This window comes from Puma concolor, chromosome D1 (assembly GCF_028749965.1).
Source record: "Puma concolor isolate L17-30 chromosome D1, mPumCon1.1.hap2, whole genome shotgun sequence".
NCBI lineage: Eukaryota > Metazoa > Chordata > Mammalia > Carnivora > Felidae > Puma > Puma concolor.
The window spans coordinates 98,335,959-98,354,557 of NC_141676.1; the positions used below are offsets into that span (position 1 = coordinate 98,335,959).

General features: G+C 48.2%; 1 protein-coding gene across 1 annotated transcript in view; it reads right to left on the reverse strand.

Moving 5' to 3' along the window:
• The window catches only part of TECTA (tectorin alpha), a 68,011-nt gene that overhangs the window by 17,079 nt on the left and 32,333 nt on the right, over positions 1 to 18,599 (reverse strand). The window contains exons 10-12 of the mRNA XM_086678843.1: positions 14,851 to 15,412; positions 5,685 to 5,884; positions 1,219 to 1,602 (exon numbers count right to left, since the gene is read on the reverse strand). Coding sequence (XP_086534969.1) covers positions 1,219 to 1,602; positions 5,685 to 5,884; positions 14,851 to 15,412 — 1,146 coding nt within the window. The remainder of the gene's footprint in view (positions 1 to 1,218; positions 1,603 to 5,684; positions 5,885 to 14,850; positions 15,413 to 18,599) is intronic.

The following is an 18,599-nucleotide window of genomic DNA, read 5'->3' on the forward strand; positions in this document are numbered from 1 at the left end:
AATACCGCCCGTCTTTTGCCTAATGCTGGACACCAAGCTATTTGATGACTCTTCAACTAAAGATACACTCAATGCACGATTACCAGAGCCAACGGCAGAAAGCAGCACACATACAACAACACTCGATTCTGAAAAATGTTAATGTGCACGTCCTGGCTTTCCACCTGCCCCTCTCTAGCTGGAATCACAGCACTGGGGACTGGTTCCGTCTTTCAGGTCCGCCTGCTGGTAACCAGCCTGGTTTAGCTGAGAGACTGGGGGTCGCGGTCAATCGTTCATCAGAGTAGATTATTTCTGAAACGGAAGGGGCAGGAGGAATCCAAGCCCAGGAGCCGTATCAGTTATGGGGGTGGGTGCTTTGTTTATATGCAAGCCTAAGATTCACTCGAAACCAGCCAGCCAGGCTAAGAGAAACCCACCACACCCAGCCTCCCGTTTTCTTTCACTTTGCTTTGTCATCATGGAGCCCGCTGATAGAGGGGGATGCTCCATCAGCTTTCTAGTGCGACAGGTATTTTTACAGGAAAATGCTCGCCTTCTCCAGTCTTATAGAAAGGATAGCAGGGGTGCCTGGGTGGCTCAGTCGGTTGAGCGTCCGACTTCGGCTCAGGTCACGATCTCGCGGTCCGTGGGTTCGAGCCCCGCGTCAGGCTCTGGGCTGATGGCTCGGAGCCTGCTTCCGATTCTGTGTCTCCCTCTCTCTCTGCCCCTCCCCCATTCATGCTCTATCTCTCTCTGTGTCAAAAATAAATAAATGTTAAAAAAAAAAATTAAAAAAAAAAAAAAAAAAAAAAGAAAGGATAGCAGAGTTGAAAGAGCTTGTCTTGGTACAGTTGATCAGAGCCAAGAACACTTTTAAAGGCTCTTGAAAACAAACGAGATGCTTTTTTGGGAAATTAATCCAGAGTAAGAGCAGACTTATCTACCATTTTATCACCTGAGCCTCTATTAGCACCCATGCTGTCATTACTGCCCTGAGACCTTGTACATTTTCTGCGAGGCCCTCGGAATGGCGAGCAAAGGGCTACACCAGGCCCGTTCTTAATGCCTGCAGAATCTTTCTACTTTCATTCCTTAAAATCTGGCCATCTGTGTTTGGCACCTAGGGGGCAACAACCCATCATCCCCAAACTCGGTTATCTGGGAAAACCGGCAGGTCCCTTAGCCACGGCCTTGTTCCGGGGCACGTTTCTCAAGAATCAACGTCAGGCTCGTCACCTTGACAGTGTTCCGGTCGTTGATGAGAATCTGCTCTTCGTTGATGTAGAAGTAGACGGGCGAGATGATGGTGAGGTTGGGCGCCGACCACTTGTCGAAGTTGATGATGAGCTGGAAGGAGATGTCGGGCAGCTTCTGGCAGATGGTGGAGAGCACGAAGGCGCAGTTGGCGGGGAAGCGCAGGAAGGCGCCGTCGAAGGTGCGGAAGACGCCGCCTCCGGCCGCCAGGCAGTAAGACGTCTTGGTGCTGAAGCAGCCGCGCACGCCGTTGCGCAGTGCGCACTCCTCGTCCGACTTGCACTGGCGCGGGTCGCACTGGATCAGGTTGCGCCGGAAGCAGCGGCAGCGCCGCGTGCAGTCGCTGTTCCAGAACAGCTGCTTGGGCTGGAAGAGAGGAGCCGCGGGCATTAATCCCGGCCGTGGGCAGGGCTGGGGACCCCAAGGCCTCTCCGTCCGGACCCTTTTTCCGGGCGGGGCTAGCCTACCTCTAACGGGGCTGGCATTCCCAGGAGGGAGCAGGCGGCGGGCTGTTGCCGTGCAAACACGACATCAGTTCCACGGAACTCAGATGCCAGACAATATGCGATCGGGTCTTTATTGGTTTCGATCAAGAACTCGGGAATCTTTACGGCTGGACTGTAGTGTTGTTAATCACAGCCAACCTGGGAGTGTGCAGCTGTTAAAGCAAGTAGGTGAAGAGGAAGGATGTTTGGTAGAAAATTATCCCGGCAAGTACCGGCTCCACTTTGAGGATGAAATTTAAAAATTTGCTCAAGAATGATAAAACCGGCTTTTCATATCTTAAATAGGTTAAAAGAAAGTTATAACCAATTCCTAGGATGAATCATTTCAATATTTCGCTGAAGTCACCACTCCAAACTTTTTCCCGATACCTACCTACTTCTAAATTACTTCTGTTTGCAGCTACCTCCATTCCTACGTGCCCCCGAAGTGAGAGATGTAGAGAACAGAGGTTTCTGGTTTCCACCCCAGCCCTGCCACCCTACAGGGGCCACCCTGAGGAGCAAGCATTACCAACCTCCCAGAGGGTCCCTTTGCTCGGCTTTAAATTGGAGATAATAAAGTCTTGCGGGGCAGCCGTGAAGATTAAATTAAATAAGACGTGTAAAGCACGTTTCCTGGCATAGAGTAGGCACTGTTAATAAATAGTAGCCGCTGTTATTCCTGGAAAAGAGTCACTCATTCTCTTTTGAGAAGGTGAGAAATTATATAGTTACAGAAAATACCTCTAACAAAGTACATCCTCAGTGGTGGTGGCTATTCTTTCCTATTTTTCCCCAAACAAGCAATAATCTGTAGACACAATTCCACTCGGAGCCTGTGCTCTTGAACATGCACTTGTTCTAGATTGAGAACTCCAAGGAGTTCGGTTGGAAATTTGGTCATGATTGTCCAGGTGGGGCGTAGTCTCAACAAGCAGACTGTGTCATCCAGATGGAAGCACTGATTCAATTTACCAGAACAGAACAGTGCTATCCGGAAACGCTGTTTTAATGGCACAAGAAGGCCTCTGCTCCCGTCTGGTCACCGCTTTCCGCTTTATCTATAGACTTATCAAAATCCCGGCTGTCCCATGCAGATATGACTCAGATTCAAAGGCCAACGGAGAACAAGATCTTGCAGGACAAGCTTCCTCAGTGCAGCGCACTTCAAGATGCCATTGCCGGACCTTTCATTCTCAAAGTGAAGTCGTTCCCGGAACCAACTCTTTCCTCCTCCCAGACCTGTAAAATATTCTGGGTGCCAGCAGCCTTGCAAATTGGCTTCATTCCTCTTATCAGATTTGCAGAATAATTGAGTGGATGGTCTGGCCTCTCTCTGATAAGAAGTCAGACATTCCATGGGTGGAAAGAGAAAAATAACCTGGCATCTGCGGATATGATAAAGGGTAAATAACTCATCCCCCAGGAGAACTTGATCACGAAACTAGCTTCACAGTGAAGTCACTGGGCCCCCCGTGGCTTTCTTTACCTTAATTAGACCTGGCAATGACAGCTGGGTGATTACTCTACATGCTAATGGCTAGATGTGTTATCCCTTTATTTCCAAAGAAATCTGTTGTATAAACAAGCCCCCGAGCTTGTCTGAATTGTGGCAAGTAGATGTGGGTTATTTGTTCGGTGAGTTTGCTGCTTCCCAGATATAAGCAGTTGTCAAAACCCACTGACTGTCTGATGAAAATCAGATAATAATGTTTATGGTACTAATAGCTGCTGAGAGCCGTACCTGCCTTTCCTGAGAGTTCCAAGGGCTTTTATATGCATCATTTCATTAACACGCCTGGATTTTTTTATTTACAAAATGCTACTCGAGGGAATAAAAACAAAAAAACAATAGCAGCTACCAATTACTGAACTACTAGGTGCCAAACACTAGGCGAGGCGTGTGGTGTAGATGGTTTATACAACAAGCTAGTGAGCTGGTGTTATTAGCCACGTTTCATAGATAGGGCTCCTGACGCCCAGGGAAATGACGCAGTTTCTCAGGGGTGGCTCGGCGAGGCTCAAACCCAGGTCCCGTTCCATAGTGCCACAGACCCCCGGGATCCCTGCTGAGGAGCACCTGATGCCCCTGGTGGATGGAAACATTTCAGTAAGTCTCTGGATCCGGGAGCAGAGACTGTAAGGGTGCTTTTTCACCTTTGAGCCTGGTTATCTCTCCTCTGAGACTGTCAGGAAAATGAATGTTCTGCTACTTTTGTCTCATGTGTTCTGCCTTTTCCTCTCAAATAATTGGTGTTTCTAAACCCACCTCCCCCGAGAAGTCTTCTTGGATTCGTTCTAATCCTCTACTCCACTTCTGTCTTCCGTCTAGAACAGTGAAGCAGACCTCCCACCCAACGCGGAACCGAAGTAACTTCTGCATTCATTCTCTTTTATTGACCCTCAAAATAAAATCAGCTTGGTTGTTCTCGAACAAGCCAATGCATTTTTACAAAAAGGGAGACTTTGTTTTTTGCCTAATTTATTTCCAGTCCAGACATTTCAATTAGATTTTTTTCTAATGCTGCGATTCTTTTTCATTTAAAATTGATTAGTTCTGTAGGGTATTATTTTTCACTTGTTGATAGTTATTCTGTAACTGTTCTCGTGTTCTTTTTCTTTTTTAATTATTTTTTTAATGTTTATTCATTTTTGAGAGACAGAGCGCGAGCGGGGGAGGGTCAGAGAGAGAGGGAGACACAGAATCCGAAGCGGGCTCCGACTCATGGATTATGAGATCGTGACCTGAGCTGAAGTCAGATGCTTAACCGACTGAGCCACCCAGGTGCCCCTAAAAAAATGTATTTTATTCTTAGAAAGAGAGAGAGACAGAGCATGTGGGGGAGAGCGGCAGAGGGGGGAGAGAGAATCTTAAGCAGGTTCCACGCTCAGTGTGGAGCCTGACGAAGGGCTTGATCCCACGACCCTTCATGACCTGACCTGAAATCAAGTCAGATGCTTAAATAACTGAGCCACCCAAGCGCCTCTGTTTTTTTTAAAGTGCATGTTTTTCTCTCCTTAAAAGACCTGTAAGATCTGTAAGGCAGGGAACATGCTTTCTCATCCCCAGCAGCACCTCCATAACAATGATCTCCAAATAGCAGATACTGCATACTTGCACTTGTTCCCTGTCAACTCACCAATACAAGATGTTCATGTCGTTTAAAGAGACTGGGCTTGAGGCGGAACCACAGACCAAATACTTTCCCCAGGAAGGGCCTTTTCTAGCTTTGTATCGTGGCACATAAAGAAGGATTGGAAAGCACAAAAAGAAAGCGATTCAGTGATCTATCGTATAATGTTTTACTGAGCGGCCTCTACAGAGGGCATCTTCATCGGCTCTATGCGGAAGCCCCCACGGAGAGGGGCGCAGAGGGCAGCATGTGGGGGGCACAGCATTAAGCAGTCCAGACAGAACTCTCTGGAGATGGCACCGAGTGACGAATGGCACACGAGGAGATGGTAGCCTTCAGGCGCTTTCATGGAGCTTCAAGAGCCCGGAGAAGGAAGGCCGTTCCTCTTGGCCTCGAGCGCCATATTTTCCAGTTAAAAATGTCCTTAGCCAAGACAGCTACAAATGTCAGATTCATAGCCACCATATTTCCAAACCATAGCCGCGTCAGAAGCTCTCAAACCGAGATTTACAGGAGAGGCAATCAGAAGAGCCTAACGACAGGCAAGGTGGGGAGAGAGACGCCCAGGCTAGCGAAGGACGTGGGTGAGCAGCGCGGGAGGCCTTGCCGATGCCAAGGCCGGAGGCCGGAAGCGGGGTGAGGCCCAGATGGGCGTTTCCTCATCAGGTTCTCAGCGAGCAAGAGCCTCGCCTGACCCCTCCTTGACCTCTCTGCCCTGCCCCGCCTCCCCCTCCTCATAATGAAGTGGGGACGCCGGGCAACCGGGCGTCGGAGGGCAGTCCGACAGCGGGCCCGGAGGCCCAGGCCCGCGCAGGGCGGGGCCGCCTACCTCGTAGTACTTGCCGTCCGCGTAGCAGCCGCAGCTGTGGGGCAGGATGCAGCTCTTGCCGTTGAGGACGTAGCCGGCGTCGCACTGGCAGCCCTCCACGCAGTAGTGGTTGCAGTCGCTCTTGAGGCGGATGGCGGCGCAGCGCGGCTGGCAGACGCTCACGCAGCTCTCGTAATGGCTGTTGGGGGGGCAGGTGACGGCTGGAACGGAAGACGCGCGTCAGGCCTCGCACGCCCACGGGGACGGCACTCAGAGTTTCCTTCCGGTCGCCGGTTAGGCCCTCAGGGAGGCGGAGGCCTGGCCCGGAGGGAGCCCTGCCACCCTTTCCTCGCCGTCAACCCCCTCTGCTTCTGGAAAGCCTCCCTCTGAGTCCTCGCGGCTTCCTTCCGTCATGGACCGCAGGGCAGGTGAGGTTACTGGGGTTTCCTCACATCTTTGTCCCCTGCTCGGCCTGGCTCCTTGAGGGCCGCTGTAACCCTGCCACCTTAACCCCGCCTCCCATCGTGCACCTCGACTTCAGTCAGGCACCCCTGCTGGCCTCCCGGGGCACCTGGCACTCAAGCCCGCTTTTAGACCTCGCTCCTGTTGGGCTCCCGTATTCGTGCCCTCCTCATCCTCTTGGCCTACCCAAACCCCCCACTCTTCCAGCCCTCCGTGGAGCCCCCTCTTACCGGTAAAGCCAATAGCAACCCACCTCCACCCCAGAACTTCCACAGAATCTTTTCTAAGCCTGGAGTGCGTAAACGGCGGCCCTCCCTGGACCCCCCCGGATTTCTGAGGAGGCAAGTGTGTGCACATGCGTGGCTGTGTCAACTATGTTCTACCGTTTTCAAATGCATGTGGCTGCTCTTATGGAAGACAGTCAGGGTCCTGGGGACCAGTGGGACTCCAGAGCCAGCCGTAGGAGACGGGAGCCAGTCACATAGCCTCTCTGGGCCCCAGCTCCTTACCTGTAAAATGCAGGTACTTACAGCACCTACTTCATGGCTGGGTGGGAGGAATTATGTGGGTCTGTGTGCCTGGAACAGTGCTGGGCACGTACGTGTTCGATGTTAGCCGATCAATCAAGATAGGTTCGCTTAAAAGTTTTGTAGAGGCTATTATTTTAGTCAATGCATATGAAAAGCACAAGGACTATTATGTCAGAACTTTTCTATACCATATACAGTATATCTTTAGGGCATATTTTGTTTTTTAAATTGTCTAACGGTAAAGGGGCACCTGGGTGGCTCAGTCGGTTGAGCATCCAACTCTTGATTTCGGCCCACGTCATGATCCCAGGATTGTGGGATTGAGGCCCACGCTGGGCTCCATGCTGAGCATGGAGTCTGCTTAAGATTCTTTCTTTCTCTCTCTGCCCTTCTCTCTCCCTCTCTCTCAAAAAAAACAAAAACAAAAACAAAAAACAATTTTAAATTATCAAATGGTAAAAATAGACTTTTTGGTGCATGGTTCTATGGATTTTAACAGATGTATACTTCATGTGTCCAAAACCACTATCTACTGTGGTTTTAAAAACATTAAATTTAGGGGCGCCTGGGTGGCTCAGTTGGTTAAGTGTCTGACTTCGGCTCAGGTCTTGATCTCACAGCTCGTGGGTTCGAGCCCCGCGTCAGGCTCTGTGCTGATGCCTCGGAGCCTGCAGCCTGCTTCAGATTCTGTGTCTCCTTCTCTCTCTCTGCCCCTCCCCCGCTCATGCTCTGTCTCTATCTCTCAAAAATAAATCTTAAAAAATTTTTTTAAAAATAAAAAAAATAAACACATTAAATTTAAAAGATAGTACCTACATGTGGTAGACAATGCAAGCCATGCATGTAAAAGTGCAACAGAAAAGCAACCTCTGGTAACAAATTGTAGCTGAATCTTCCAGAAATCTTCTAAGCATGTACAAACACACGTGTGTGCGTGTGTGTGTGTGTGCATGCACGTGCATGCGTGTATTCCATCTCCACTGTCTTCACACGAACGGGAGCATAGTATCCATATTTTCCTGCTCATTGCTTTTTCATGGCGACTTTCCTTCCATTACCCTTGAATTATTGGTTTTGCCCTGCTACATGGTGTGTATTTTCCATTTATGATGATGCTGCAGTGAACATCCTTGGACATTTATCTTTGACCTCCTGAGTAAATGAATCTGTACAGTAAATTCCTGGAAGCAGAATTACTGGGTCAAAGGGTATTTACATTTAAATTTTTGATAGATGCATTCGAATTGCCCTCTAAAGAGCCTGTGCCGATTTGCCCTGCTACCGAGGCTATGTGAGGGGGTTTATTTTCTCACAACCTCACTGATTGTTTAGCACCAAGCCTTCTGATCCTTGGAAATACCAAAGGTTAAATGTCATATATAAATATGATATATACATATTTCCATCCCATGTATAAATGGAATTACTGACAGGAATATATGGAGAACTCTTAAAGCTCAACACAACAACAACAAAAACCCAATTCAAAAATGGACGAAGGGCTTGAATAGACATTTTTCCAAAGAGGATGACATATGAATAGCCAATATACGCTCAACATCACTAATCACCAGGGAAATAAATACTAAAACTATAGTGAAAGGTATACCTACCATCTCACACCCATTAGGGATGACTACTATTTTAAAAACCCCAGAAAACCCATTGTTGGCAAAGATGCGAAAAGATAACACGTGCAATTTGGCAGGAATGTAAAATGGTACAGCTGCCGTGGGAAGCAATATGGCAGTTCTTCACCAAATTAAAAATAGAATTATCATATGACCCAGCAATGCCACTTCTAGACACATGCTCACAAATTTTGAAAGAAGGTTCTCCAAGAGCTCTTTATACACGTATGTTCACAGCGGCATTTTTCACAATAGCTAAAACATGCAAGTAATCCCAGAGTCCCTGGTTGGATTAATGGATAAGCAAAATGTGGAGTATGCATGCAATGGAATATTATTCACCCTTGAAAAGGAAGGAAACTCTGCAGTATACCACAACATGAATGAATCCTGAGGACATTATGCTAAGGGAAAGAAGCCACCCACAAGAAGGCAGATGCCGTATGATTCCACTTACAGGAGCTATCCAAGGTCTTCAAGTTCATAGTGACAGAAAACAGAACAGTTGGTTGCCAGGGGCTGGGGTGGGTGGGGAACTGGAGAGTTAGTGTTTCATGGGTATAAAGGTTCAGTTTTGCAAGATAAAAAGAGTTCTGGAGAGGGATGGTGGTGGTGGTTTCACAGTAATGTGAATACAACAATGTGAGTACTTAATGCCATTGAACTGTATGCTTAAAAATGGTTAGCATAGTAAATTTTATGTTCTGTGTATTCTACAGCAGTAAAAAACTTGAAAAAAAATGACTATGCCCTTACTTAGTTTGCATTCTTTATGAGGCTGATTACCTTTACATTTGCTTATAATCCATTCGTATGTTTTCTTCTGTGAACTGCCTTTTCGTGTCTTCTGCACATTTTGTGTTGTTGAACTTTTTTTCTTATTAAATTGTAAAAACTTTTTAAAAATTAAAAATATGGGCATGCAAGCTGGTGCAGCCACTCTGGAAAACAGTGTGAGGTTCCTCAAAAAACTAAAAATTGAACTACCCTATGACCCAGCAATTGCACTGCTAGGCATTTCTTCACGGGATACAGGTGTGCTGTTTCAAAGGGACACGTGCACCCCCATGTTAATAGCAGCACTATTGACAATAGCCAAAGTATGGAAAGAGCCCAAATGTCCATCGATGGATGAATGGATAAAGAAGATGTGGGATATATACACAATGGAGTATTACTCGGCAATCCAAAAGAATGAAATCTTGCCATTTGCAACTACGTGGATGGAACTGGAGGGTATTATGCGAAGTGAAATTAGTCAGTCGGAGAAAGACAAAAATCCTATGACTTCACTCATATTAGGACTTTAAGAGACAAAACAGATGAACATAAGGGAAGGGAAAAAAATAATATAAAAACAGGGAGGGGGACAAAACAGAAGAGGCTCATAAATATGGAGAACAAACTGAGGGTTATGGGAGGGGTTGTGGGAGGGGGGATGGGCTAAATGGGTTAAGGGCAGTAAGGAATCTACTCCTGAAATCACTGTTGCACTATATGCTAACTAATTTGGATGTAAATTTTAAAAAATAAGTGAAATGAAAATGAAATAAATAACTAAAAACCAAGAGGGAGACAAGAGGTTGTAACATATCCTGAGATCACTATGCCTACGTACGTAATGCCCTTAAAGTCTGAGGCAATGAACACAATCAAAAATAAAATCTGAAAAAAAAAAATTAAAAATAGACTTTTGTCTGTCATGTGTTCCAAAATGTTTACCATTTGTCTTTTAAATTGCTTCTTCTTCTTCTTTCTCTTTTTTTCTTTTTGGACCTGTATTTGATTATGCTCTTGCCATGGAGAAATTTAAAATGTTAAAGTTGGGGCGCCTGGGTGGCGCAGTCGGTTAAGCGTCCGACTTCAGCCAGATCACGATCTCACGGTCCGTGAGTTCGAGCCCCGCGTCAGGCTCTGGGCTGATGGCTCAGAGCCTGGAGCCTGTTTCCGATTCTGTGTCTCCCTCTCTCTCTGCCCCTTCCCCGTTCATGCTCTGTCTCTCTCTGTCCCCCAAAAAATAAATAAACGTTGAAAAAAAAAATTAAAAAAAAAATAAAATAAAATGTTAAAGTTGTCAAATCTACCAGGGTTTTCTTATGGCTTTGAGTGTTTTGCTGAGGAAGGCCCTCTCTACTGCAAGACTAACAAAAGCAACAACGAGAACGCCTTTGTCTTCTCCGAGTACGTTTATAACTTACGTTTTTATGTCTGATCTTGGTTCTGTCTGGATCTTATTTTGGAGTGAGGAGTGAAAGGAGGCTTTCGCTATTTCCCCTCTTCTATTTTGTCCTTTGTCCTTTTCCTGTCTATTGAAGAATAAATACCACCCCCCACCCCCCTGCCCAGTAATTTGAAATGCCAGTTTTGCTGAATGCTAATTTCTCTTTAGAGTTTGGGCCTATTTCCGGATTTTCTCATCTTCCCACTGGTTGATCTGGCTGTTCATGTGCCAGTGTTAACTTGGTTTTGTTACCGAAGCTCTACAATACATTTTAATATCCGAGAAGATCCACTACTGATTTAGCCTACTGTGGTTCCAAGGATGCTGATCCTATTTTCCCGACTAGACTCTGAACTATTTTGTCCTTCTGAGTCTTCCATGAGGTCCAAAACAGTGCTGAGATCAGGGTAGGTGGTTAATAAAACATTTGATTCTTGAAAGCAACCTTTAAAAGTTCCTCATGTGGATCGTCTCCACCCAAACGACGTACCGAGAGCTGTGGGGGATGATGTCTCTGCCCCTGGATTTCTACTGTGGTCGTGAACGTGACTCTTGTTGTGGGCAGGGCACTGATTTATTTAGCCTTTGTGTCCCAGGTGGGCAGGATATGTGGATCCCCCGTAAAAGCAATGTAGTAGAATATAGTGGACAAGGGTGGGGGGATTGGACTGACTGGTTTGAGCCCCGGTTCTGGCACTAACTAGCAGGGTCACCTGGGCAGGTTACCTATGCTGTCTAAACCTCTGTTTCCTCCTCTGTAAAAATGCAGATAGCATTTCCCTCATCAACTAGTTGTTAAGATAAAACGAGCCGTAATTTACAAAGCTCCTAGTTCAGTGCCTGGTACATCGGTGACAGCTTCTGCTATTAACAGTGGGGACAGTTGTAGGAGAATTTATTCAACAAGAATTTATTGGATCTGCAGAAAAATGTGGGAGAGAACCCTTCATTACCAGACTTTGGACCCAGGACTCTGAATAAAAGGGAAAATGAAAATGACACTCAGCTTGACTGAGCGTTCACCAGGTGTCAAGCAGGGGGTGGCATACGGATCACAAGACATCATCACACTTAATTCTCAGCGGCCCCCGCAGACCTGATCCTGTACAGAGGTCCTCCTGTACACCTGCTGCAGCACCAGGGGGGGCTCCAGTCCCTGGGGCCCCTGGTCTGCCCAGGGTTGGAGGGGCGGCACTGCCCAGAGGAAAGACCACTGCCTGCAGCCACTTTCCTTGGGAAAGTTCCTGCGTTTCTCTGAGCTTCACTTTCCTCCTCCAGAAAATGGGACTATTAATAGCACCTGCTTTACAGGGTTGCTGGGAGGAGAAGATGAGTGAGGACTCATATGGCACCTAGAATAGTGCCTGGCACCCAGTCAGAGCCAAGTCACTGTTATGCATATAATTTTCTTCTCCTCCTGCTTACTGTAGACTCACCAACTACACAGCTAATTTAAGTCTCCCATTAAGGGGCTGAAGGAATGATGGACTCAGCTGAGTGAATGTTAAGGAGGGGTTAGTAATTAAGACAACTGACCTCCCTCTCCCCCCTCTAAACCTATTTGTTCAACTTGCGTGAAGTTTTCCACTTCATTTACAGATGTGGTAATTGAGTAATAAATTATCCCATTGATAGGGATAGCCAAAACCATTGAAAAACAACAGCATTCTACCTTGTCACCAACAAGGGGTGAGTTTAACAGGCAATTCCGGTTTAACCCTTTTTCTCCCGAAAACACGAGTTCTCATATCCCAACATGCGAGTGTTGAATTGGATTAATTCTTGGGGGTGGGGGACAGGGGACTGTGAACCCTGCCCTCACTGCTCAGAGGTTAACATCAAGTCAGATATGGTTACTAACAACCCTATTCACGACAGGCTTTCTGTGTTCACCAATCTCAGATTGAATGGCTGAGTTAAGACTCTGTCTCCTGCAGCTTTTCTCTGCTTCTGAAATTCAAAATGGAAAACTCAGCTGCCTCCAACTGTGCCCGCCCCCCATCCCCACCCACATACCTCCTTTAAAGCATAATTTTTTTCTCTTATTTTAGCATTTCTTTTCCCTAGTCGCTACCACCATCCATCTTAACAGAAGCTGTCTTTCGGATCTTTGCCCCTGTCCTGAAGTGCCAAGGTAGGGGAAAGTCAAACCCTCTTAATGAGGGTTGGCCATAATGTATCCAGCCTAAGCCCTGCTGGCAGGCAACTGGTCTGGGCAGGGATGGGGCCCAAGGACAGGGGTGAAGCAGGACAGACTCTGCTCTGAGTGCCTTGGATAGAGCTCCCCATTACTATATATGAAGGAGGCAATCAAAGTCTATGCAGAACTTTGAGGAGGGGAGAGGAAAGGGTTGCTGGTGGAGAGGGAGAAGAACAAGAAGAAATGGTCTTTATATCCTAAAGAGTCTACCTTTTCAAAACCATTTCCCCATCCTACATCCTGCACATTTTTAGCCCTATGGGTTCAAGCTTGATAGACATGGGGGTCACAGGTGGGGGGCGGGGGGAGGGTACTTTCTTCCTCATGGATAAGGAAAGGGCTTACTAACTCAATTCCTTTTCCTTCCCATGGAGGAAATCGAGACCCGTAATTTAAGGTGAGAGTCCCTGACATTAGCCTCCTCCAAAAACAGTTCTTGCCTATGATTTCCCTGCATACTGCAGCCAGAAGCAATGCTTTGTGGCAAATACTATGCCCTGGACGCCCGTCCCAGCCACCCTAGTGAGTGGTACGGTCACCATGGCATGGCCACAGGAAAAGGGGAAACTCCCTATAGCAGGTCTCAAGAGGAAGCAGGCAGTCTCTTTCCCAAAGGAGTTTCCTGATCCTACACCATTTCTAGGCCCCTGAGGCCAAAGCCTGATTTTCTGATTTAGGTGAGGGCAAGCTCTCGAGCTCCCCCATGCTGACCCCAATGAATCCAGGGCAGCTCTGGGGACTTATCCAGACCCTGACTTTTTTATAGGCGCATTTATTTCACTGAAGTCACCAGAGGCCAATTAGCCTGGACAGTCACTCCTGCTGACATCCTCCCCACAATCTCTCTCTCAGGGACTGAGCCTGGATGAAATGGTACTGGCATCTTTTCCCTCCCTCTCCCTACTTCCTCCCTTCCTTCCCCCAAGTTCAACATCCAATCCTGGGGGATATAAACTAGCCGTGTGAGCATCACACTACAGCACTGCTTCTGGGTTTTCATCCAACTCTCCCCTTTTTCAGGATGGAAAGGGGGTTTATTCTCTGGGACCCCCACTGGATCACTTATTTAGAGAGCTGAGTGTTCAGTATCCATTTGTAGCCTTTTCATACGGTCAGGCCTAAAAGAAATTTGCTATAGCTAATGAGATAGAGATGGGAAAATGAACCAAGGCAGACTGGCCAAACCACTAGCGGTTTCTCCTCCCAATCTTTTCCTATTATGATGTGCTAAACGCGGGCAAATTATTCCGGGACATAGCACACCAGCCTCGTGGATATGAGTTGAGAGCAAGAGCTTTGGTGTTAGAAGGTCGAATCCTGACTTTGCCACGCAGACCATATGACCTTAGGCAAGTTATTTAACTCCTCTGAGTCTCTGTTTCTCCCTGACTAATTGGGTTATTGAGGAGAATAAACGAGATAATGTTGATAAAGTGTTTAGCACTGGGCTTGGCTCAGAGCAAGCCATTAGTATAACACCACCACCACTTGGCATGCATGAAGTGTGTTATGCTTACAACTACCTAATTTGATCCTCTGGATATTTCTGTAGCATAAAGGGTGTAGGCAGCAGGCGTTATCACAGCATTATCAGGGGGACACTAAGAACCGGGGAGGAAAAGCAACTTGCTCCAAGGTCACACCAACCCTTGAGGAAAGAGCAAGGGGCTCTAATTCTTTTTCTCGCGCTTTTAACCTTCTGCTGTTTCATGAACACAAAGACTGATAGGTGACATATATGAGCCAAACCGAATGGCACAGAGAAAGCATGTAAATTACCAGCACAGGGAGGGGCCTATGAGGTTCTAGGACAAACTAACTAACCTACTAACTCTTCCCCCATCAGTCCTCTCTTAAAATTTTACTGTGCCCTCGCTGAGCCCAAAGGCCATACATGGTGCTCTGTGCGACACGTACGTGATCTTATTCCAACCTCAGAGCCACGCATGAAGTAGGTGGTATTATCCCCATTTTATGGATAAGGAAATGGAGGCTCTGGGAGGCTACATATCTCGTTTCAGATGTCAAACTCAGTTCCACGTGCCTATCCTTAGATGCCTCAGTGGATTTCTACGGGGGCTGGGATCCTGGCCTGCCCACATGCCACCGAGACACAAGGGGAGAGGGAGAGGGAAGGACTCACAGCAGGACGTGTAATTCCTCCAGCCGGTCACGGCGATCCCCTGCGTCTGGCAGGTGCTGGCGTAGTTCTGCAGCCAGCTGCAGGCCGTCTGTACCGCGCCGCCATCGATGCAGGAGTCAAACAGGCAGTTCTTATAGAAGAAGGTGGGGTTGACTTTGCTGTGGCACTTGGTGAAGCCGGCGTTCTGGTTGGGGATCAGGCCGCAGAGCTGTTGCACCTTGGAGAACGCTTCCACTTTGGCACACGAAGGGCAGCGGTCCCCACAGCCAACCTGGCAGAAAGTGTCCCGCTTCACCCAGCTCTGCCCAAACTCGTTGACACTGGAAGCAAGCAGACCCATGGGCATCTCCAGATCGTCGTCGGGGTTGCTGTTATAGCGGCCGCACAGGCCGTACGTGGCGTTCTGCATGCTCCGGGGGACCGTGACGGACAGGAAGGTCTTCCAGTCGTATACCACCTTCAGGCCAAACTCGGTTTCCACCACCACGTGGAAGCCAAAGGAAAAGATATTTATTTTCCCTTGTCCCAGCTTCAGGGGCAGATATAAGCGTTCATTGTTGACCTACAGGAGAGAGAGGGTCGCAGTGGAGAAATACAGTCGGCCCCGGGAACACCCACCTCTCCTAACAATCAGTCTTTAGAGCGGCAGCCCCAGAGGGGGGTCTGAGCCGGGTGAATGCAATCTTGGCGTGCAGTGTCGTTTGTATCAGTCAACTATTATTATTAGGATTTGAACAGACTTAAATGACTATCCTTTGTACACTAATACACCTATTTATTTCGGTGCCTTCTGTTTACATAGCATTATTTCCCCCAGGAGTCCAAACTGTTTTCTCAAGGTAATGAGAGGGTAATAAGAATTCAATTAAAGTTTAGACGAAAACACCAAAATCTAGAACGCCAGTGTCTCTATTTCCAGCTCTGCTGTGAATTTGTTTTAGGTAAGCCCCAGTTTATTCATCCCTTTGAGATTTTTTTTTTCCCCCTGAAGAATGACTTGACTTTGCTGGTCTCTCTACCTAGGATGCCATTCTTCACCCGTCAGCCTCCCTCTCTCTTCCCAGACCCTGCTCAGATGTCGCCTGTTCTATAAAGCAAGGCTGTCTGAGCCTGTGGCGAGAATTAATCACTCTCTCATCTGGGCAACCAGAAGGTTATTTATATTCGTATTCTTCTTCACCTTTGGCCAAGATCAAGCACACGTATGCTGCTGTTGAGGCAGTACACATCACAGTCGGCCTTATAGTCTGGTTAGTTGTCTACGTTCCTGTCTCGCCTACAAGATCATGAGCAACTTGAGGGCAGGAACCACACTTTATTGATCTTTATATCCATCTTCCCCTCGTTACCTGCCAGGTGCCCCGCGCAATGCCTCATGCTGAGAGGGCCCTTGACATGTGTTTCCTCCCTTATATTTTTAATTCGCAAAAGGAAATCCCTTAACATACACTGCACTGCCTTTGCGCTGCCCCTTTCTGGATTCAGATGAGCTGAATCCTGTAGCCCTTGGCTGGCTGGGTGCGTGATGAAAAATAGAGACTGCTGTCGGGGCCGAGAGGAGAGCTGGTCTTCTTCTTGAGAGACGCAGGTGGCCATTCCTCTGGGAGTGTTCTAAGATGGCTCTCTGACCAGATTCTGACCTTAATCTCTCCCCTATCTGACACTCCCCCATTCCCATTGCTACTGCTTTGGTTCAGACCCTCACCACCTTCACCTTGACTACTGAATACTCCCCTTACTGGTCCCCCGGCTCTGGTATTGCCCCTTTCCTCCATTCACTCATTACTGCCACACTCCACCATTTTTTAATGCCGTCAAAAGCCATCAATCCAACACTTCAAGCCCTTTCCGTGGCTTGAGTAAAATGTCGAATACGCTCAACATGTCACAGAGGGCTCTCCAGGAGCTGCTCCCACGTCTCTCAGACCCAATCCACTCACTTCCCCCATTCCAGCAAAACGCAACGCTTCCCAAGTGGACCAGGTTGTATCATTCCACCATGCCATTTCCTTTGCTGCAAGCGTGGTGGTGCTTTCTGGGTCCTGCCCGGGGCCCTCCCCCTCAGCCACTGTGACTGTGGACTAATGATAATTCACAGCTGGTCTTGGCCAATGGAAGCCCAGGAGATTAGGACCCCACTCCAATGACAACCCAACACAGGGGGCCAGCCCTGTATGCAGGTCATGTGCCAGAGCTCCTGGTGGCATGGGGTGAAGCTGGTCTCCACCTCAGCCTTGCTGAGCTCTCTCCCCCTGGTGTTTACCTCACTTTCTTAAGAATCCCCATGTCAGACTCTGCCTCTAAGGAACCTGACCCAGCCCAGAAATGACATCCTTCCTCTTATCCTCCCTCTCTGTGGGGCGATGTTCACCCTTCACCTTGTAACCCAACTGTCTCCTCTTCTACGAATATTTGTCCAGGCAGAATTCATTCATTCATTTGTCACTGCTGTGTTTCAGGCACTGTGCTAGATGCTGGAATAAAGCCCAGGGCCCTTCCCCTGGTTGCTCACAGGCACGTGGCAGAGATAAGTACCTAAACGGATACTGATAACATCATCCAATAAAAGCAATGAGAAAGATAAATAGATGCACAGGCACCAGACTCAGCCTGGGCACAGAATCGGGCATGCCTGCAGAAGACGATGATGTGCACACCTGGTCCTAAAGGAGGACAGTCAGGGAGGAATGAGATGAATACCAGGTGTGGTGGGAAATGAAGACAGGGAGGCGGGGGTGCTGGGCCTGGATCATGGAAGGCCTTGGGTGCAATGTCACACATGGCAGAGGCCATGAGATCACGCCTGACGAAGACCCATTCATTTTGCAGGAGAGAAGTCATTCTGTCTTCTCTTCCCATTCAGTGACCCTAATAAGAGACCTTCAGCGGAACGAGGAGGCCAGAAGTCAGAAGGCACAGTTCAACAGCAAATGGGAGATATGGAAGCAGAGGTGGCTCTCTCCAGGAACCTGGAGAGGGAGGGAGGGGAGAGACTGAGTAGAAGCTGGGGGCGATCAGGGTCAAGGTTTGCTCTAGAATGAACATGTTTTATGGGTTGGAGAGAAGGACCTAGCGCAGGAGGGGGAGGTGATGACAGACAGGTAGACCCCTGAGAGGGCAAGACAGAGAGGGACAGGGGGAGGGGGAGGGGAGAGGATGCCTCCTTCTCTGAACCTGGAAGAGAGGGGGTGAATAGCACGGCACGACAAGTCATTTCAGAGGCCGAGTGCAGGAGGGAGTGGTGCCTGGGGAACACAACTGTCTGAACCAGGAGGCCCAGAGGTGGTGATGTGGGCTTGGTGTAAACACAGAACACAGGTGTGGAAGGTCACTGAGGGAAGCGGAGGCCGATGGGACTCCCACGTGCCTTGAAGACCCACACTGGTAAACAAAGCTGTGCCCCCCCCCAAAGGCTCACCTGTGCCCACTTGCTTTCCCTCCTGAGTTTCCTTGCGTTCTGTATTCTTGGCCACAGGGTGCCAAGCAGGAGGCGATACTTTGGGGGAGGCAATGTAATCGGATTCAAACCAAAGGGCTTGCAAATTCCGTCACTGCCCAGGAGCACCCAGAGAAAGGAACCCCCTTCAACTCAGCCGGGCAGGCACGGCTTCTGTCTGCCTCCGAAGCCCCATGAAGGCCACCCCCATTGCCAACTTCACCGTCCCCTCTCTCTCTCTGGGTGACTAATGGAGGGAGAGAGGAAGCAGACGGAGAGGAGACACAGGAAGGGAGAGATTGGGATGGAAGCA